Source organism: Natator depressus, chromosome 9 (assembly GCF_965152275.1).
Source record: "Natator depressus isolate rNatDep1 chromosome 9, rNatDep2.hap1, whole genome shotgun sequence".
NCBI lineage: Eukaryota > Metazoa > Chordata > Testudines > Cheloniidae > Natator > Natator depressus.
The window spans coordinates 16,772,642-16,794,356 of record NC_134242.1 but is presented as its reverse complement, the minus strand read 5'-3'; the positions used below and the strand labels follow the sequence as shown (position 1 = coordinate 16,794,356).

General features: G+C 41.7%; 1 protein-coding gene across 1 annotated transcript; it reads right to left on the bottom strand.

Annotated features, from left to right (window-relative positions):
* Positions 1-2,187: 2,187 nt before the first annotated feature.
* On the bottom strand, positions 2,188-18,972 carry LRRC31 (leucine rich repeat containing 31). The gene is made up of 9 exons (XM_074962921.1): positions 18,669-18,972; positions 16,364-16,513; positions 15,804-15,971; positions 11,870-12,037; positions 10,694-10,861; positions 9,183-9,350; positions 7,333-7,500; positions 4,477-4,644; positions 2,188-3,089 (listed from the first exon to the last, which is right to left on the bottom strand). The coding sequence occupies exons 1-9, from the start codon at positions 18,970-18,972 to the stop codon at positions 2,770-2,772; spliced, it is 1,782 nt and encodes a 593-aa protein (XP_074819022.1). The 3' UTR covers positions 2,188-2,769.
* Positions 18,973-21,715: the final 2,743 nt, after the last annotated feature.

Sequence of the window (21,715 nt, the reverse complement as noted above, 5' to 3'; positions counted from 1 at the left end):
TGAAATCAGAGTAAACAGTGTAGTAATTCAGTATGGGAAGAGTAAACAAAGCAGCAGCATATTCAGCTGTTACTCATATTGACTAGCCAGAAGAGGATTTTCCTCTACAAAAATTAATCCCCCCAGTATAGCAGTGCTCAATGCTGCCAAAGAATCTTCAACGTACTAAACTCCTGAACAGAAGTGGTTTCCAGCAGGGGCTCCTTCCTGAGGTAAGTGACTTGGGCTGAGAATGATCCTAGTGTGTCTTTGCCACTGGGAAAAGGTTTCTGCATGGAGTTCTCAGGGCTAATTGAGCAGTACTTTTTATTACTCAGTCTGTTCCATGATTTCAATAGGACTCCTCACTTAGGGGGCAGCTTCTGATACTACCACTTAGTAAATGTACCTTACTTTACAAATAATCCCCTTAAAGTCAATGGGGCATCTTGTGGACTAAGGTGCTACTCAACATAAGTACATGTTGCAGAATCTGGCCCTTTGTAAGGCAGCAATTAACATGAGCGAGGATAGGTGAGTCTGGCCCTAGCAAACAAAACAACAGAAGGGTTACTTTACACTAGTCAGCTCCTTGGTTTAATCGGTCAGATGGGCTGAGTTTAAGACTGGGCACCAGGAAATCCTAAACTCTGTTCCTGATTATCCTGCCCTGTTTTGCTGTGGCCTAGAGTAAAGCACTCAACTTTTGTGTTGATTTTCTTCATCTGTAAAGCAGAGAGATGAATCTTAACAGTACCTACTTCACAGGGACATTGTGAGAGTGTGATAGGAGGCTTGTGCTGCATATCAAAACATGTAATACATGCTCTATGGGCCTGAGCCAGGACCCAGAGGCAGGAGCAGAAGCTCCCTAAAGTGGGGGGGCCACTGGCATCCTTCCCCCCAAGCACCCCACCACCACCCTTCCCCAGAAGCCCCACCTCTCTCCACCCATCACTCACCCTCCAGCTAGTAAAAAACTGATGGGGGCCATAACCCCCATCCCTGCACCCCTGCTCAGAGGAGTCATTAGGAGGACTCTGACAGGGGGTGTTCTACTCACCATTGGATAGCTACAGCTCACTTCATCGGATGCGTCCGATGTAGCTCACGAAAGCTCATGCTCAAATAAATTGGTTAGTCTCTAAGGTGCCACAAGTATTCCTTTTCTTTTTTCTCCAAGCAACGTAAACCTCCCCTATTTGGAGCTTAACTGATGGATTGGGCACACCTGTCCTAATTCAACTCTCTTAGGGCTGGTGTGAGGAGGACAGTGCATCACAGACTCCCATTGCTTTCAGTGAGCAGTGGATCAGACCCCTTAATGGTAATGGCTAGACTCCATGGCTGTACCTACTGAGATAGGCAACACAGAGTAGTCTAGCTACAGGGCAATAAAGGCTGTGGCAGGGGCTTAATCAGACCCTCACATAAGCAGGAAGAGCCCCAAGGGATCCTGTAATTTGTTACAGTCATACCCAGAATGCCTATGACTTGCTCTGCAGTCCAGCATCGCTGCAGCATGGAGAGTTACAAGCATACTACTGCCCTGCCCACGCCGATCCCCAGCATGCCCCCTATGCTGTGGTCCTTTTATGGCCCCCATATGTCATTGGCATACCATACAAGGGCCAGAATTGTGTGCAGTCCTGAATTATGAATAAGTGTTCCAAGGTGCTCCAACCTTTCTATCAGCAGATATGTCTAAGGGTGTCAAGATTCCTTTCCCACTCTGAACTCTAGGGTACAGATATGGGGACCTGCATGAAAAACCCCCTAAGCTTATTTTTACCAGCTTAGGTTAAAACTTCTGCAAAGTACAAGCTATTTTACCTTTTGTCCCTGGACTTTATTGCTGCCACCACCAAGCGTCTAACAAATATAACAGGGAAAGAGCCCCCTTGGAAACGTCTTTCCCCCCATAATCCCCCCAAGCCCTACACCCCCTTTCCTGGGGAAGGCTTGATAAAAATCCTCAATTTGCACAGGTGAACACAGACCCAAACCCTTGGATCTTAAGAACAATGAAAAAGCAATCAGGTTCTTAAAAGAAGAATTTTAATTAAAGAAAAGGTAAGAGAATCACCTCTGTAAAATCAGGATGGGAAATACCTTACAGGGTAATCAGATTCAAAACAGAGAATCCCTCTCGGCAAAACCTTAAGTTACAAAAAGACACAAAAACAGGAATACACATTCCATTCAGCACATTTTATCAGCCATTTAAACAAAACAGAATCTAACGCATATCTAACTAGATTGCTTATTAGCCCTTTACAGGAGTTCTGACCTGCATTCCTGCTCTGGTCTTGGCAAAAACAACTCTCAGACCGAGAGAACCCTTTGTCCCCCTCCAGCTTTGAAAGTATCTTGTCTCCTCATTGGTCATTTTGGTCAGGTGCCAGCGAGGTTATCTTAGCTTCTTAACCCTTTACAGGTGAAAGGGTTTTTCCTCTGGCCAGGAGGGATTTAAAGGTGTTTACCCTTCCCTTTATATTTATGACGAAAGGGCATTACCACAAATGAGGCAGAAGAGGCTCACATTTTAAATGTAGCTTATTAAAAACAGTTAGATATGTATATAAGACAGACCTTCCTTACATACCCAGACATTTGGAGTTTATCTGGTGTATTTCACAGGTTAAATAACGGTGTAGTTCGCAACTATTTCAAGAGACACAATGAAAACAGATTTCTAGTTAAAAAAAAAGCTATTTTCTGAGTCAGAATCCCAGAATACAGAATGCATGTGCTACTTGGAAAGGCCTTTTCAGAAACCCAGGCCCTGCATCAATAGTCAAAGTGAACATTCCTTTTAGTGTCCTGATTAAAGCTTTCCATTTGCCTCTGCTGTGATTCCAGAAGGGCCCACCTTTGCATCCCTATCTCTGTGAATGCTGGCAGCTTTGACAAATCTGTTAGCAACTTGCTGAACCACATTCCACAGTCACGACAAGATGATGGCCGAAGACTGACATCCAACTCTGCAAGTTCTTTGAGTGCAGTTAAGCCTTGAAAGAAAGTGGCCCATCCTTCATCAGAAACAGTGTCATTATAACTCAGATCTAGCTTCTGTAATTTGGCTAGATGCCCACCTTGGGCCTCTAATGCTGAAAGAAATAGATATTGGAATACACATTGAATATATACTTACAAATATTGTTTTAAAAAAATCGTATGACTAAGAATAGTGCTCTTTTACTACCATGTTATTTATGGTCCTTTAGCAATAAACCATGGCAATGGTTACTCGCTCAGTGATACGAAACATGTTGCTCAAACAAAATCAGAGATACTTGCTATTGGTCTCACAAAGCCTATTTTATCGCAAAAGAAGGTGTGTAGTTTACAACATGCAATTCAAAGGGAACTAAAGGGATTACAAAGGTGTTCGGTTAAAACTGTGTGGCAACCTCATGATGGATCAGTCAGAGGGAGTTTAGCGTCAAGCATAGGACAAAACCGGCAGCAAGATTTTACAGTGAGATCTGGAGAGAGAAACGTTGAAAGAGCCATGCCTAATTCTGAAAAGCTAATGGGAGTTAAGTCTTGTCTTCCTTAAGAAAATTAGGACCTGTAATTTACCACTGGTGCCATTTGGTCAGTGGTAGTAATAGTGAAGGCTGTAGGGTCAATAGGGCTCAAGCATTTTTTTACCATTGTGTGGTCTACAGGGACCCAAAATGTTTTAAAGCAGCTATTACTGTACTGCCAACTCCAAGCATTCAAAAGTCATGTGTCAGGCCCCCAAAAATCAAGAGACTGACTTAAAAATCAGGAGGTTTTTAAAAAAATCATGAGAAATTTTAATTTGATTTCTGGTGTTTGAGACTTCAGGATTCGCATTTTCCAGCATTTCTCAGCAACTAAGAGGGCTAAAAGTTTACTTTTTAAACAAGCTGATATTCTCCTCTAACAACATGGACTCCAGGAGTTGGGGCTTTCACAAGAACACCTAACATCCAGAGATTTGGCACTACTGCAGTTACATGTAATGCTGTTAAAATATAATTTAGCTGGAGTTACTGAGCCCAGAAATACTGGTTGTGCAATATAAAACTTCTCAAAAGTGGCTTTAAATCTAGTATCAGAGGGGTAGCCGTGTTTGCTGCTTTTACAGATCCAGACTAAGTCCTGTGGCACCTTATAGTGCCACAGGACTGTTTGCCGCTTTTAAATCTAGTGTTTATATTGTACATTTTATTTTTCTAAGTGTTGCATTTGTGAAGTAATACAAATAGCTCAGCTAAAATGGATCCCTGCATATTTTTCCAGTATTGTCTACACTCTTCAGTTTTTGCCCTGTCACTGTGTAAAATACTGAATAAATATCCCTCATCAGCAGGATGAAAATTTCCTGGTGGAAAGATACTGCCGCATTCTGCCTCCTGTCATCTGATTAATGCATAAATCTGCTCTACCCAAGGAACAAGTCTCTGAATTGTGGTATAAATGCAGCGGCTGCTTGCCTGCTAGTAAACATCACATTATATATACCTAAAAGAGTCAGATCCTCAGCCACCAAGTTACAGCTGCTCAGTCTCAACGTTCGAATCTCCGTTGCCAGCTTTAGTGCTTCCAAAAGCAGCTTTAGGTTCCCACCAACGCATTTATTCCAAGAAAGGTCTAATATCTCCAGTTCAGGGAGGTGAAGGGCAGTCTCAGCTGAAAAGATTAACACCAGGAACTTCTGCTTACCAACAGAAATCGTGGCCTTAGTAGACATTTCACCATGTATTCACCTGTAAATAGGTTTTAAGTATGTTGCCTACTTACTTGTGCTTAGAAAGTAGGTTTATTGGATCTCAGTAAAAGTTAGACAAAATAAAATCTCACATACTCCCTAAAGAGTTCAACATTTGATTTTTCACATATAGAATGGGTATTTAACATAGACAAGTCCTTGAGCCGTCTTCCTTAAAAGGGGTTGGGAATGTGTGACCCTATGGGCATCCCAGTGTCAGATGGCCTGGAGCTCCCCGATATGCAGCAGTGATGAGTGTCAGCTGGCCTGACCAGTTCAGTACATCCAGCTGTGCTAGAAATAGGTCACTAAAATGTATTTAAATCAAGCATGTCAGGGGTAGTTGATAAACAGGTTTTTCCTGACAAAGAAAAGGGGCCGACCCCTCAAGCCAGGTGTGCCCAAGGACAGAGGCCTATTCATTTGTATCAGAGGTTGCAGGAAGATCATTTGCATTGTAAAAAAAAAAAAAAATCACAATTGGGGGAGAAGCCAGCACTGCATTTACACTAAACATGGTGTCTACACCCCCAGGGGAAAGGAACTTGATCTGGGGATACACTTCAGAAGTATACATTTCAGATTTTTATTGGACTATAAAGAGTGAGAGAACCCCTAAGTTATCCTTTATCTGAGCAGACAAAGAAACCAAGTGCTGTGAACTTTGTATTTGGATTCTGACTAAGGACTAGCCAGCCATACTGGAAGAATGACTACAGTAAGAAAACTATGAACAAAAGACTAGTTTGTTAAGTTGTGTTTCAGTCTAAGTAGAGTATTTTAACTTTTGTTTGTAACCATTTCTATCCTTATTCCTTTTATTTGATTGATATCACTTAAACCTATGTCCTTTTGTTAATAAATTTGTTTTGGTTTTACTATAAACCAGCTTGCACTGTGATTGAAGGGAAGGATACATTAACCCCAGTTAAACTAACAGGCTGCTGTGTATTGTCTCTTGATAGGAGCAGCAAACCTGAAAAGGTTTTGTGAGTACTATGTGTGTGAAGCTGTGCACTGCAGAATACGGTTGCCAGTTTTGGTTGTACATATTCCTGGAGGTCTCATCACATCACATAATCTTTCATTAAAGGTTAATCTTTCATTCCTGGAGACTCCAGGCCAATCCTGGAGGGTTGGCAACCCCACAACAGAGACATTTTTGCAGGAGAACTTGGGGCTGGAAGGGTTGTTGAGACCCCCTGTCAGAGTAACAGGGAAGTGAAAGCCAAGATGTGATCAGCAAGCTTGAATGTGGACTGTTGATGTCAAGTCTGTGGGCATACAGGGTCATGTGTCCCCTCACAGATTTGCTGCTTGGCTTGTATTGAGCATGCTCACACGGACTGAGCATGTTCAGGAACACTGCTGAAGCCAGCTGCCCTCACTCTGCCCCTCCCTGCCCTCACCATCAGCAGGCACAGGTCATTTCTGTCTGTGGGCCACACAGCAACATAACATTTAGGCACCCAGAGCTGCAAGGCAGGTGTTAACTGAACCCCTTACTGGCCTGGGTGAAACCCAACCCATCACAGATGGATTGTTTTGTTTTACATTAGCAATATTGGCCTGATCCTGCCCCACTGAAGTAAATTTAATGTAAAAAGAGCACTTTTGACCATTTTATGACAATTTAAAGGGAGCAGTTCTTGCTGCAAACCCATTTATGCAAGGTGAGATTCGTTACATTTTCTGACAATGCTGACTTGAAGATATCAAGAAATCACCATTCAATAACATTTTATGCTTCTTTAGCACATTGCCTGCAAAGACCTCAAGCCAGTGCTAGCCTGATTCTGATTCCTCTGAAGTCAGTGGAAATTTTGCTATTGACTTCAGTAGAGCAAGCAGTAACAAACAGGTTCTCTTTTCTGTATGCAACATTTACTATAATCCCTTTTATAGGCTCTTGATTTGCACACATGCTGCTTACTTGGAGGCCAGAAAGTTTCTGTTAGTACCTAGAGATGGGAAAAAAAAAAAAAAAAGGAGTACTTGTGGCACCTTAGAGACTAACCAATTTATTTGAGCATAAGCTTTCGTGAGCTACAGCTCACTTCATCGGATGCAAAAAAACTTTACCCAAACATAAAGGTATGCTCACGACTATTGGTCTCTTATGGGCACGTGTCAAGATCCCTTTGCACTTAGGAGTGGTAAATATTAAGACATCAGTATTGAATGCATAATTACTACAAGGTCTGCCCCACTAATGATTAAAATTCCAGCACAGTATGAGATCATACACTTTAGCATTCTTTTCTAAAATTAATACATTATAGTTCTTTGGAAGATGATTTTAATGTAGTCCTATTAATCCTTCAGGTATGTGATCAGAAGCTGTTACAATGCACTTAAGTCCTGACCTGTAGTACTGCTGGTATTCCACTTTCAGACTTCCCTTTGCAGACAGGCCAAATTATGTGATGGTTTTGTGACATGGGCAGACAGAGCCAAGGGTGAGTCCAAAAGATACATTTTTACTCATGACCAAAGCCACAATTCAACCACAGATCTGCTGAATCCCATCAAAGGACAATGCAAAACTACTGCATTATCGCATCTTGCTGCATACAGAGAATATATAATAGTTTAAAAAACATTCCTACCTAGTGACGCAAAAGAATCTTCCCCTAAAGAGCAACTGCTGACGACCACAGATTTCAACTTTGGTAAAAATCTGAGCCTGCTAAAAAGGTAGTTGGAAGACACTCCAATCTTTTTATTGGATGATAAATTCAGCTCCTGAAGACTCGAGAGTAAAGGTATCACCTGTGCTTTAAAAATACACAATATTTATTAGTCGTGATCCTAAATGACTATATAGCTGTAGTTTTATTTGCTACAATTTTTTATTTATCACTCAACCCAAAACATACTGCCAGACTGACACCCTTACACATGCTGAGTAATACTTTACCCCATAAATAGTCCCATTGTTTTCAATAGGGCTACTCAAGGAGTAGGTACTCCTTAGTGTTGAGTAAGGGTGTCAGAGTCTGGCCTCCAACAGATAGAGTGGCTGAGATTTTCAAAGCCAACTAGGGGGTTTAAACATACAACTCCTATTAAAATTAATGGGGGAATCTATATCCAAATCTCACTGCCTTTGCTAACCTCAAGTAGTATATGTTCATATAATGTATACCAGTAGATCATTATCAAAGTCCTATTACATGTGCATCAAATGAAAAAAAATCACCAGAACTGAAAATTACTACTAAAATGATTAAGTTAACTCTCCTCCTTACTAGTATTACTTCATCTGTAGCTTTTCACATTATCTTCCTCATCAGGAAGGCCAAGCTTGTATGCTTCAAGTCGTGGGATTTTTTTATTTTTATTTATTTATTTTACTCTAAAGGTTAAAATCCATGTCAAAATACAATGGTAACAGAAAACAAAGAAACTAAACTATCTCCTTGGTGGGAGGTGAACTATGTATTTCCTGTAATAGGAAGTGAAATTAGTGCTCTTGAACAGGGTTTGAACAAGCCCTGGAGAATGAAATCAGTTTCTTCAAAGAACAGCAGCGCAAGCTTCCCCCACACCACCCTGCCACTGTACTTTTTTCTGCCTTGATATGGAGTTACCACTATGGGCCACAGGAGAGTTCAATTTTCATGTGCATTCATCCCTGGGAGTCATGCCAACTACACCTTCTGAGGATCTGGCCCTTGGTTTCTCCAGTGTGATCAACTAACAAAACAAGATTGCTGGTGCTAGTGTCTATGATGTGGACATCTGTCCAAATGGGCTTATGTCACTTGCATTGAGAAATGCCCCTTTAGTGTTGTGGCCTATCAAAAATAATATTCTAACAGTATTTTCTCTCCATTCAAGCGTCTCAAAGTACTTTATGAACATTAATGAATTAAGCCTCTCAAAATCTGAGAGGCAAGTAACTGTTACTAGCTCTGTTTTACACATGAGGCTATCTAAGGCCTGGTCTACACCAGAAAATTAAATCTGTTTAACTGTGGGGAAAAATCCATGCCCCGAGAGGTGTAGTGAAGCCGACTTAAGTCCCTGTGTAGACAGCGCTAGGTCAACAGAAGAATTCTTCCAACCACCTCTTGTGGGGGGTGGATTACCTGTGCCAATGGGAGAATCCCTCCTGTCAGCATAGGTAGTGTCTGAAGTGCTACAATGGCTCAGCTGCAGTGGTACTGCTGTAGCATTTAAGTTTAGGCAAGTTCCAAGGTGCTGAATAAGGGAAATTGCAGGTTCTTAGCACCTCTCAAGATCAGCCCCCATGTGACTAGCCCAAGATAATCAGTCCTGTACCTTAACCAAAAGGCTAGCTGTTCACCACAATCACTGCAGTACCAAATCTGTGTGGATAAACTAGTCCTGACTATTAAAATCTGATGGAGGTGGCGTCCATTTTCTGCCTATGAGAAGTTTTCAAAGTTAAAAACATTTATATTCTTAATGAATTTTCTAACAATGTTCTTACTGAGAACCACCATGTCCTCTTCTGTTACACAGCACCGGTGGAGATCCAGGACTTCTAGGTCTTTAAAACTGGCCAAATGAGTTGCTGAATCCTTAAACCCTCCACCAATCTCTTTATTGCATGATAGGTCTAATTTGTTTAGCTCTGGTAAGTACTGGAAAGCCCTGTCTAAAATGAAAAAGGCAGAATTCATGGTCACTGAATATTCTAACACACAAGGCAGACTGGACTTAATGTTTGTTTACTCTAGTATTAATATTTGCGAAAGGTGTCAGAATGACAGCTCTGGAGAATGTTTTCTGTGCAGTTACATCAGAAGTCAGTCAACATTGCAAAGCTCTTCCCACCAATGTCACCCAACCTTACTCTAAAAGAACCACCCAAAAGTGAGAGAGCAGCTCCCCCTTCATACCCATTAATGTTACAGTCTATTTACTGAGAAAACCATCAAGGGTGCCAAATAGCACCACTTGTGATACGGAGTTGTGTGGTGAATAATTAGTCTGCTAGGAACTAGACAAAGATAATTTGGACAGACTTCAGGTGATGACTTTTAAGGTATGTCTATACTGTAATGTAAGCTCATGCTTGAGCCTGGGCATCTACATTATACTAACCCAGGATTCGGACCCAGGGACCCAGAAGCCTGCAGGGCTGGAGGGTCCAAGCTCAAGTCAAGCTGGGGCCCAGGATCCAAGCCCTATTGCTTTACAGTGTAGTCACAGCCCTGCTTGACTCAGGTCCCGGGAGCCATCCAGAAGTATCCCACAATTCCATGGGACAACTAACTTAGTCCTCTAATGCAACAATTGGCAAACCACTCTATTGAAAATGGAAGCCCCTCAAACCTGCCCTCCCCGGCAAATGGCAGCAGCTCAGGTCAGCATTAACCCATTCTGTTCTGATCACCAGAGAACCTCCTTAGTTTGCAAAGGAAAAGGGAACCAGTCAAGCCTTTTGCAAAGCAAGCTGGTTCCTGGTAATGTGCAGGCCAGGCAGTAAAGTTTCCCCACAGTGCACCACATTCCTAGGGCCAGAGCAGCCACATTTCAGGAGGTGGGGAGGGCGAAGCACTAGCGACTCTGGGATATGATTTTTTTGGCTTGGGTCTGGCATCCACACTGCAGCGTGCAGAGCCCTAAGTTTGAGCATGGGTCACAAAAGTCTTAACCCAGGGTTAAAATACAGTATAAATGCTTAAGGCCAGGGTTCCCTAACATGGGTCAGCTGACTCAAGTCCCACTAACCCTGGGCTCACATTGCAATGTAGACACATCCTGTGTTACTAGCCCCTTAAGGTGACTTTGAACCAAGAAATTGGTGCTGAAAGTTGTTTACTAAAGGAAACAGACTGTCCCCAAACAGAAGAGAATAATTATCTATCAATATTTGATATTCTTACGATTTCTATCACACAAAATACCTATTTCATTGCCTTTAGCCTAAACATTTTCTTAGATGGGTTTTAGATTTGGTATTCCAAATCTAAAGCACTCTAAATCTAGACTAACCTAAATGCTGGAAGCTATCTTTCTTTAATCCACACATGTGCAAATTTAATTCTTTCAGAACTGGCACATTTTTCAATTCCTGAGCAATACTCTTCAGACTGCAGCCAATGTTTCTGTTAAAAGAAATATCTAATACTTCAAGGTCATGGAGGACATTTAGAACCTCAGCTGAAAAAAAAGGAAAACAGAATTGGTTAGTTACCAGATTTACTGGAAGGATATTGCAGAAAACACCACTATAAAGCAGGATTGAGCCAACTTGTTTTGTCTACATTCAAACACACTAACATGGGTTCAAATGTTTGATTTAGATTCATTGGGTTCATGTTCTGCTTAAGAAACACAGTGAAAAAAGGAGTAAGGCGGGACTAGAGAAATAAAAATCAGTGAAACAGTAGGGTGAGAAAGTGGAAAAAAATACAAAGAACTATACAAGGAACAGTGAGGGGAAGAGAACATTCTAATGCAAAAGGATGAACTATATATATTGAATACAGACCACCCACTGGAGCTATTCTAGCTTTGGGGAGTGGGAAGAAGGTTTAATCCTTTATCTTTAGCTCATAGCACAAAAGTTTCCCTTTCTGAAAACAGAAAAATGTTTTCAAAATACAGAATCACTTCAAAAGAACACAGTATTCAGTTATTGGGTGGGTGTAGAGGGAAAAGAGAAGTGTCAAACTCAGCTAGTTTTGCAAACTAGTTTATTAACATAGCTGAAGTTGCATAACTTAGATCAGTCCCACCCCAGTGTAAACCAGGCCTTAGTCTCTGTTTGAAGAGTCTCCAGATCTCTGAAAATCAGGCCATTTTTATGCACGTGCTTAAATACACATTTAATTGTCTAACTTTAGGCTCTCAGCTTTGAAAATTTTGGTCTAAGTGATTTGCCCAAGGTCAGACAGGAAATCACAGGCAGCCCTGAGATTCAAACCCAGATATCCTTCCTCCCAACCCCATGCTATAACCACAAAATCATCTGATCTCATACAGTTAACAGAGAGGGCTTCTTTGGAAACCAATACAGATACTGTTATAGTGGACAGCCAGAAATTTAATAACTTTCAATCAATACTAAGCTTAATATTGATTCTTGTAAAATGCCAAAACTGAAACTAAAATAGTTGCAGGTCTGAGGAGCCAGTATTTCAACATAGGTACGTGAAATACACTTACCTAGAAATTCTCCATCTTTTGTTGTTAGACTGCAATCTGTAAATTTTAGGATTTTGATCTTGCAGCCTGTCTGGAATCTTTTGGTCAAGAGGGATAGTTTTCCACCTATGTTATTATTCCAGGATAAATCCAATTCTTCAAGGTGAGGAATGGTTTCAAGTGCCTCTCCTGTTACAAAGAGCCCAGAAGTCTAAGATGAATCATTCTAGATACTATTTTGAGTACAAGATAAAAATACAGTTTGACGCAATATGAAAGGATGTCACTAGTCATTTAATTCTCATTTTAATTATGCAGTTGTGTTTTCTTCTTTGAAAAAGAAAGTACAAGTCAGGAGGCGATTTGCTGTTGAATACACATCTTGTAACACACCCACCTCCTACTCTCCACCCCTGACACTTAGGCCTTGTTTACACTGCCACTTTACAGCGCTGAAACTTTCTCGCTCGGGGGTGTGAAAAAATATCCCCCTGAGCGATGCAAGTTTCGGCGCTGTAAAGTGGCAGTGTAGACAGTGCACCAGCACTGGGAGCTGTGCTCCCAGCGCTGGTAGCTACTCCCCTCGTGGGGGTGGTTTTTTTACAGCCCTGGGATTGCTCTCTCCCAGCACTGGTGCCACGGCTTCACAGCCATGTTAAAGTGCTGTTGCAGCAGGGCTTTAACATTGGTAGTGAAGACATACCCTTAGCCCGGCCTCAGAAAAAATACCACATTGCTTGAGTTTCCCTGTAGACCTGTGTCAATGACCCAGATTCTGTAATCTGCAGGGAAACCAGTGTAAATGGGAGATCTGTATGGCTTATCCTTTACCGCTCTGCTTTTGTAGACATCTGGCAAATTTCCAACTCCCTCTGAACTGCATCTGGAGATCACAGTATTGCCAACCCCAAATGTTAAAAAAAAAATCACACGTCCAGCTCACCAAAAATCATGAGATAGGCTTTACAATCATGAGATTATGTAAAAATAGATTTGGTGTTTATTTGCCTTCTGCTTGAGCCTTTAGAGTGCTCTGGAGTCACATTTTGAAGCTTTCTCCACAGCCACAAGGGCTAGAAACTTATTTTTTCTTTAAGAATGAAGGCTGAAATCATTACATATCCCCTTGACTCCAGGAGCTGGAGCTTTAAGAAAAATAATCATCATGAGACATGACAAAATCATGAGATTTGGCAACACTGAAGCCATCTTGGATAAGTGCAGAGCTAAGAAGAAAGAAGTCCTCGTATAGCTGTTTTTGAACCTTTAAAAGCATCATTTCTGGCAAAGAGAACCAACTTAAACATTGTTTAGGCCAGGTCTACACTGTGGGAGGGAGGGGGCAGGGGAACCTATCTAAGTTACGCAACTTCAGCTATGTGAATAATGTAGCTGAAGTCGACATACTTAGATCTACTCACCATGGTGTCTTCATTGCGGTGAGTTGACAGCTGACGCTCTCCCGTCAACTCCGCCTGTGCCTCTCGCTCCGGTGGAGTACCAGAGTTGACAGGAGAGCGCTCAGCGGTTGATTTATCGCATCTAGAGTAGATGCGATAAATCGACCCCCGCTGGATCGATCGCTGCTTGCTGATCCGGCAGATAGTATAGACAAGCCCTTAGACTCAAACTGGCTGTCTCCAGTTAAAAGTGGATTTGAATCAGCAAAGCATGCAGGCACCAGCCATCTTGCATGCACTCAGAGGTAGCGCGTCATCTCTTTGCCCTTTTGACACCTCTTTACTGCCATTGGCATGGCAGTGAAAAGTGTTAGCATTTCAAAGAAATGCTAATATTTAATTGCAAATCTCATTCTTCAAAAGGGACATCTAGTGTGCATTCTGACTGAAGTAACAGTTATGAACCACAGTACACAATGGTTAAAAGGCTAGCTCCTTTTTGGGGAAAAAACAAAAAATGTTGTTAGTTTAAACTAGTTCCCAACTGAAATCAGTTGGTCAGCCTACATGTAAATGCAATTTTGGGATGTTAAAAACAAAGGAAGATTTGTTTTTTGGGTGTTTTTAAATAATTACCAACATGATAATTTACAGTTATAATTTAATGGGGAAATCCTCATATGACTGTTTTAATAATGAATTATAACTATATGGTTTGTAATACAAAAATAACCATGCCTGTTGTTCTGTACTAAATGAGTATAGAAGTCAGAGAGAGAGAGAGACCCCTTAAAATGCCTCCTAATTTTTGAGACACACAAGATGGGTGAGATATCTTATTGGACCAACTTCTGTCAGAGAGAGAGACAAGCTTTCGAGCTTACACAGAGCTCTTCTTCAGGCCTAATTTTTTTTTATCTGTTAAACAATCATATCTACTTAGAATAATTTCCCAGATCTTGAAAATGGACCAGAGTTTTTGCATTGAGAAGCTGTTTTTCCTGAGCAGTGCAACGTGTTAATGTTTGGTGGAGCAATTTACATTCCAGACACCTTTTGCACCCTAAAGATAAATAAAGGACAATGACTATGAAGAACAGTTTTCTTCCACTTCTCACACAAGTTAGTCAGAGCTTCTACAAGAAACAGAGTATGGTTCAATAATTGTGTTTTCAGGCCTATGTTTTCTTATTGTGAACACACCCAGTGCAACCCCCTGCTTTTTCAAAAGCAGACACATATATTCAAGCAGGCACCTGTTTAGTTTAACCACTTTATCACCAAATGTGCATACTGTTCTCAAAATGCATCATGGACAGATAAATAAATAAGCTCTAAAGTACATGCCAGAGACACCAAAGGCCTACAGTTTGATTCTTAAACCTTTTTTACATCAGGGTAACTCCACTGGCTTCAAGGAAAGTATACCTAATTTACATTGGTGTAAGCAAGATGAAAATCAGGCCTCCAGACTTCAACTTTGGTATTCCATAGCCCTAAAAATAAAACTGAAGTCCTGAGCTGGACTAAAGTCTTGAAACAGCAATTACCATTAGAGTTGCATTTACAGCTATAAGAATTAATGCTGGACACGTTCATTTTGCTTAATTTCAAATCCAGCCGTGATTTGAAAGTTCAACTCAGCTATCATCAGGTTTGCATCCCCTTAAGCAAAGGCTGCAGTGGAAAAAGGGGCAGAGACAGGATAGAGGGGAAAAAATATCCACTGACAGATAAAATATAAAACAAGAAAAAAAAAGTATAAAAAAGGAGTGAGAAAAAAATAATAAATTAAAAGCAGACTCTAGCTCATGACAGTTTGTGAACCTTCAAAATAATCCATAAACTTTGCAGAGCCTCAAACACCACTGGGTTTGCCCTTCCTTTGTATGTACACAATGAACTCACTCACAGTAGTAAATTCTACGTTCAGTGGTAAGTGTTTGCAAGATCAGGGCTTCTTATACAAATACCATCTCTAAAATGGAACTTCACCCTTTGTTGGGTGGCTGGTTGCAGGCAATTACAGCAAAACAGTGAGAGGAAGGCAAATTTTAGCCAAATTTCTTACAAAAGATGCCATCTGTTTTTAAGGTCTCTTCCAAAAGATCTCAGTACACCATCATCTGCACGGAACTCTCTGTATCTGTTGCTGAAGGAAAAAGGCCTAAACTGATCATGCTGTGATTTGATCTTCCAATTCTGATCAGTCTACCAGTAGGCATTTCAAGCCTGTTACTTAAAATGTTAAACCACTTTGGGTAATTTTGTTGCTCTTGCACAAATAAGCCCTGATTCTTCAGCCATTCTGCATGTGAGCGACTTTTTGCCCATGAATAGTCCCTTTGAACTCAATAGGACTAATTTTATGTATACAGTTACTCACAAGTATAAGTGAGTTACACTTCTTTATAGCCGAGAGTTTACATTGTCAGTGTGGAGACACGGATTGAGATTTTGGCTGCTGTGGTGTGATGGAAGTATAGATTTAATAGGTCACAATAGACCCTTGGTAACAAGCTGTTTGGAGAGTAAATGTAACTGCCATACTGTACCTAAAGAAGTAACATCCTCAGCTGTCAACCTGCAGTTGTTTAGTTGGAGGATTTTTAACTTGCTCATATGATGGAGCCGAAGAGCAAGGGGTTTCAGAGCCCCTCCTACAAAATCATTCCAGGAAAGATTGAGCTCCTCCAGCTCTGGTAGTAAAGATAACACAGGAACTAGAGGTAAAAACAAACAGCAGCAAAAATAACCCACATAATTTGTGAATGTTATGTGTCAATATGCCTTAATATAGAGGTGCTTTTCTAAACTAGTATGGTAACATGATAGAGTGATTTGTCTTCAGAAGGGAAACTGAGGCACAGTTTCCCTATCTGTAGGATGGGTATAAGGCTATCTACCTGATTCACAGCATTGCTGCATGACTTAAATTGTTATTTAATGTTTGCAAAATGCTTTGGGATCACCAGATGAAAATAATGATACTTTCTTCTTATTCAGTATCAGAGAGAGAGGAGAAAGGAGTGGGGTTGGACTATTTCATTGGCAAATGAGAATAGAAAACTCTGTCCCAGAAGCTTTCAGTAGGTAGGTGGGAAAACTTGCTTACCCAGCTCCATTAAATCTGTTGCATCTAATGCACAATTATTTAGGTCCATATTCTTGCTGTTGGGCTTCTTACCCAGTTTTTGCATGAACTGCTTAATGCGCCACATACCAGATGTTGTGTTTGTTTTGGAAATGAGATGTGGAGGTTCATCTGCATAACCAAAAAACAGGATTGTTGTTACCCCTAACAGTAATCTTATTGATGAGTGTCACAGGGCAAGACTCACCCCTGTGGCACCTCCTGCTGGTGTCTCATGGAATTAGCACTTCTAGCCTCCAGAGCACCCTCTGCAGGCCGGTGTCCCACTTGCCGCTGGCCCCCGTGTCCCTCTCGGACCCCAGTGCCCCTTTCCCTGGGGTGCTACCCCCTAGCAGTAACCCCACAGTCTCTGGGTCTCCCCTCCCCAGGGAACGCCCACCCACTATCCCCACCTCGCCTCAGTCTTTGGCTACTGCCAGTCACTGTTGAGCCCCTGCACACTGGGGCGGACTGCAGTAGATAAGCCAATCATCACAGGCAAAGGGGGTTTGGACCTGCTGCATCTGCCTACCCATGGGCTGCTCCCTGCAACTCCAGTACCCTTTTTTAGGCCATCTTCAAGGCCTGCAGCCTGGGGCTTTTCCAGTCTCAAGCCTCCCAGCTCCTCTGGCCTTCCCCAGCCCTGCTTCACCTCAGGTACCTGAGGTAAGCTCCCCAACAGCCAGGCCCATCTCCCTCTACAGCTAGAGGATACTTTGTGTGCTCCTGGCCCACTGCGCTCTTATAAGGGCCAGCTGAGCCCTGATTGGGGTGTGGCCACAGCTGAGCCTGCTTCCCCAATCAGCCTGGGAACTGCTTGCTCCCAGCCACAGCCCTCTCCTAGGCTGTTTTAAGCCCTTTAAGGCCGGAGTGGGTGACCACCCCACTACAGTGAGATTTTGTCTTGTGTAACTACAACTGTCCGCTTAAGACATAATGAAACATTCTGACCCTGGCAGATTTTGTGTAATGGCTGCATTCCCATTTTACAGATTACTGGTGGAACCTCTGGACCATGTCAATTGTCCATTGTTACCCTAAGTAATGGGAACAGGTGCGCTATGCTCTGGTTGATGGTACCTGATGCTGAATGAGAGAAGAATCTGCCATTGGAAGTCTTTGGGCTGGTCTACATTAGAGACTTTTGACATTAACAGTACCAGTTCAAGCACACAAAAATGCTTGTAAATCACTAAGCGGATGTATTCTGTGTATCATTATCTCTGCACTCGTCCTGCACAAGTATTCTATCCACCTCGGTTCAGCCTGTTATAGTGCTGGTATAGATTGGAAACACAGGCAACAGACCATCACCAGTTCAATTAGCCCTTGCAGTGCAATCCCACAAGGCTTCTGCCCCGTCCTTCAGTGACAGCTCTGACCACTGTCTCTACCATCTGTTAACCTTGTTTTATGGATGCCCAATAGGTACTGAGGTGGCTCTTGGCGGGTCTTGGGTCCGCTCAGCAACCCCTCTTTCATCTTATTTATTCATTCCAATTCGTACATAAAGTAACAGTGCACCTATCCTGGCCTTCAGGAACGCTTAGCAAATATGTAAAAATACTCCTCCAGCAATTTTACCTAATATCCTTGGCCAAAAATGAGCAGCCAAAAGCTGCACAAAAAACAGTAACCCCCTCTTTCTACATTTTGCCTCTCCACCCCATCTCCACCCCTTTTGCAAACCTCACCTTCCACCAGCCTTTCAATGATAGCTTTATTTCTTCCATGGTGCAGAGGTTAATAGTAACTTTGTATACACACAAAAATTAGAAGATTGATTTCCATCCTCACGATATCAAGTGTTGAGAAATATCCTGCTTTGAGCAGGGGGTTGGACTAGATGACCTCCTGAGGTCCCTTCCAACCCTGATATTCTGTGATTCTGTGATCTGCTTTTGTTGTTGTCTTAAAATTTCTAGTAGCAGGGTGCGCAGAAGCTGACCTTTAACGCAAGCAAACCAAGCTACCACTTGAGGTGCTGATGTCCCACAGAAACTCTGCAACCGATGAGCTGATTCTGATATTGACTTCTGGCACTAGGAATCAAGAGGGAGGTAACTCAAAAGCTTTATCCCTCCAGCCTCAGCAACATGGGTCCCAGTTGTTGCATTGTGTCTCTCAAATTATAAGGCACAGCATGATAGTGGCTTAATCAGGAGAAAACAACACATACAAAATAAGCTATCAACAACAAATAAGAGGATTCTGGCTAGCAGTAAAACCAAGCACTCATTCTTTAATACTATTTCTAATGCACCCATCACTGTGGTATCAGCTTTACCTGCTACACAGGGAGCTTGCTTCTCATTCTGATTATATGGTCTAGAGTTATCAATTTCTGCTCTTTCACTTTCTCCTTTGCTTTCACCATCAGATTTCCCAGTGTGTAAGCCCCTGAAGAATCTAGTGCCTGATGAGCACTGATGTTTTCCCTTTTCCACAGAGGATTTCTTCCTTTTGATCTGGTTCATAATCAACTGAAATGGAGATCGCTTCAAGATGCCCTCTTCACATCTATCCTGGGAACTCCAGTTTGCTCCTTTCAGAAGATTGGCAAACATAGTTAGAACTGTTTTTAGCAACATTTATTAATTGGTTACCCGCCCACCCCCTATAGTGGATATTATCAGGAATTTCTTAGCTACTTTCCCACCATTCTCTTCATGTCGGTATCAATGGTATACAATTCAGTGGACCAGATTCTGAACTCATTGCAATTTCTGTTGCCTTCAAAGAGAGCTGATGATGTTGAGCACCACAGTGGAGGTGCTCAGTATTTTGCACAGGTGGACCTAATGGTCCTAAGTCTCTGCTGTAGTGGTGTCATTTTATGTTGGTTCATTGGGCATAGTAGTCCTAAAAGCCAGCTTATCTTGTCAACGGAGGGGGATACCTAGGTGGGTGGCTCCTTTGTCACCTCCTTCCTAACATTCCACATGAAAATCATTTGCAGACATCTCAGTGCCAAGTGTTGGGGATGACATTCTGGAAAGGTTCCCACTGGCTTCAGTGGAATTAGGATTTTACCCTCTGTATTTACACCAGCCAGAAAAGCCTTGTCATTTCCTTTTACCAACTAATTTCAGGTACAGTGCAAGCATTACTTCTCTCAAAAGAAAAACAAAATTGAAAAGTAACACAAGAAACATGGGGTCCTTCATATAATAGTTCTTATGCTATTTTACCAGCAATTAGGCTGAAGGAAAAAATGGTAAAACAAAGTCTGTTGGCAAACATTCCTTTTATATACAGCTAATTTTTATGCCACTTTGTTTTTAAATGTTTTATTTGGTTTTCATGATGTTTTGTTGGAAAGTCTGTGAAGTGACAGGTGCTTAAGAGGTGGGAAAGGAGAACTTTTAAATACAATTATGGATTGGATGATTAGTCACAACTATGTTTCTCATGACCAATGTACAAAACAAATGATATAATATAAAGCAGAATTATATATACGTGATGTAAAGCAATTTTGTTTACATTTGTAACTTTTCATGTACTGGCACTGCAATATTTGTAATAGACAAAGTTACGTACCTGTCTTTTCCATTTCTGGAATAAAGGATCAGTTGCACCTTTTAAAGCACTTTCATGGCTTGGAAAATGAATGTACCATGCTCTAGAAGTGAAGTTCTCTCTTCCTTAAAAGCCAGATTTGTCTGGCTGTTTTCATTTGTGGTTGTTGCTGTCTGGCAGAGAGTTTCTGTCTTCACAAATTTGAAATCAGCTGTTCAGTGCAAACCAGTTGATCAACTGCAATTTGTTGGGCTGTTTGTTCTGCTGATTTTGAGCTGTCAGGTCTCGCAAAATATGTAGCAAACACTCTTTTTATAACGAGGTCCAGGAATAATTCATTTCACTAGTCTTGTCAGTTTTCTTTTTAGAATAAATTAATAGTAAAAAAAATGAGGAAGTCATTGCATGTACTTCGGTACTGAGCTTACTACCTCCCACAGGTTGTTGGAAGCAGCTGATTTTAGAAGGGCTGAGTCAGTTTATAGATCAAGTTACATGACTATCTGAAGAAAAAGCTCTTTGTTTCCTCCACGTCTTCACTCACCCTCAGTACACTCCAAAAGAACTGCAAGAGAGTAAGCAAAGCAGAGCATTTAAATAGTTTGCATACTTTGGTTGGAAATGTTTTCGTAAGAGGGATAATAGAGGCGAGCTCATTTTCATTCACCTTAGGTACTCGATTGTCTGGACTGTAAACTGATGCAATTCTATGGGCCAAACATGAAATCCTTGCTCAGTCATAGCTTCAATTGAAGTCAGTTTTGACTGAGTAAAGTTTGCAGGAGCTGTCCCTGTGTGTTTAACTGTACAGCAATATCAGTTCAGTTCCTAGTTGACAAGAGTCCACCAACCAAGACATACTACCATGACTACTACTAGCAGGACCAGCCCTAGATCAAATAGTGCCCCAGCCGAGGAGTATCTTTGGAACCCCCACCCCTCCATTTGTTAAACTTTTGAATACCTTACAGCACCCTTAGCCCGGCACCCCAGGCGGTCACCTGGCTCGCTTGCCCCTAAATCCAGCCCTGACTACTGGCAAGCAATTGTGTCTACAGTCACAGAAGAAAGGCTAAGAACTGTATGGCTCACGGAGACTGAACAACCCACATCTGCAGAGGCAATTCTTCTGGGTCAAGGAGGAGGCATATGGATGGGGCTATATATGGAAGCTTGCTCTGCCATTTCCTGTGTTGTATCTGTTTTGTGCGTAAACAGAGTATCTTCATCTCCAGGACTCTGAGAATGGCCTGAGTGAGCATTAAATCCATTCAAATAATACATTAATAAAAATTAAGGAATATGAGTTACTAAATCCATCCTCAGAGGAGTCTATGTTCCCAACACAGAGAAAGCTACTGTGATCACAAACAGAGGCCCACTGATAATAAATCATGAACCCAGCAAAACCTACCCAATCCACCAAAGGTACTAGCAAACCAGAGGGCATTTGGCAAAGAACAACAAAATTGATCAGCGGGGCTGGAGGGACTGATTTAAAAGCAGTTACATAGTTTGGCTAAAAGACAGGTGGTGTGGGTAAACATGATGCCAGTCTGTAAATAGCTGCATGGTTTAAACACCAAGGAGAGGGAGGAATTATCTAGGGCGATGCACAGGGGTATAGCTAGGAGTAAACAGGATGAGATTAAGACAGGAAAAACCTGGAGTGAGTATCAGGAAAATCTTCTTGACAGTATTAGGCTGTGAAAGAGTCTCCCAGTTGTACTTGGGGTGGGGTGTTTACACTAGACTGGAAAAAAAAATAGAAAATATACTGCAGTGAACTCACTACACTTCTCTGGCAGGGGG

Excerpts from the sequence above, each read along its gene's own strand:
- LRRC31 (XM_074962921.1), bottom strand. The coding sequence starts at position 18,972 with ATGTTGCTAAAAACAGTTCTAACTATGTTTGCCAATCTTCTGAAAGGA. Across the intron at positions 15,972-16,363 it reads AACAGATTTAATGGAGCTGG|TTCCTGTGTTATCTTTACTA; the intron begins GTAAGCAAGTTT and ends TTTTACCTCTAG. Across the intron at positions 10,862-11,869 it reads AAAAGATGGAGAATTTCTAG|CTGAGGTTCTAAATGTCCTC; the intron begins GTAAGTGTATTT and ends CTTTTTTTTCAG.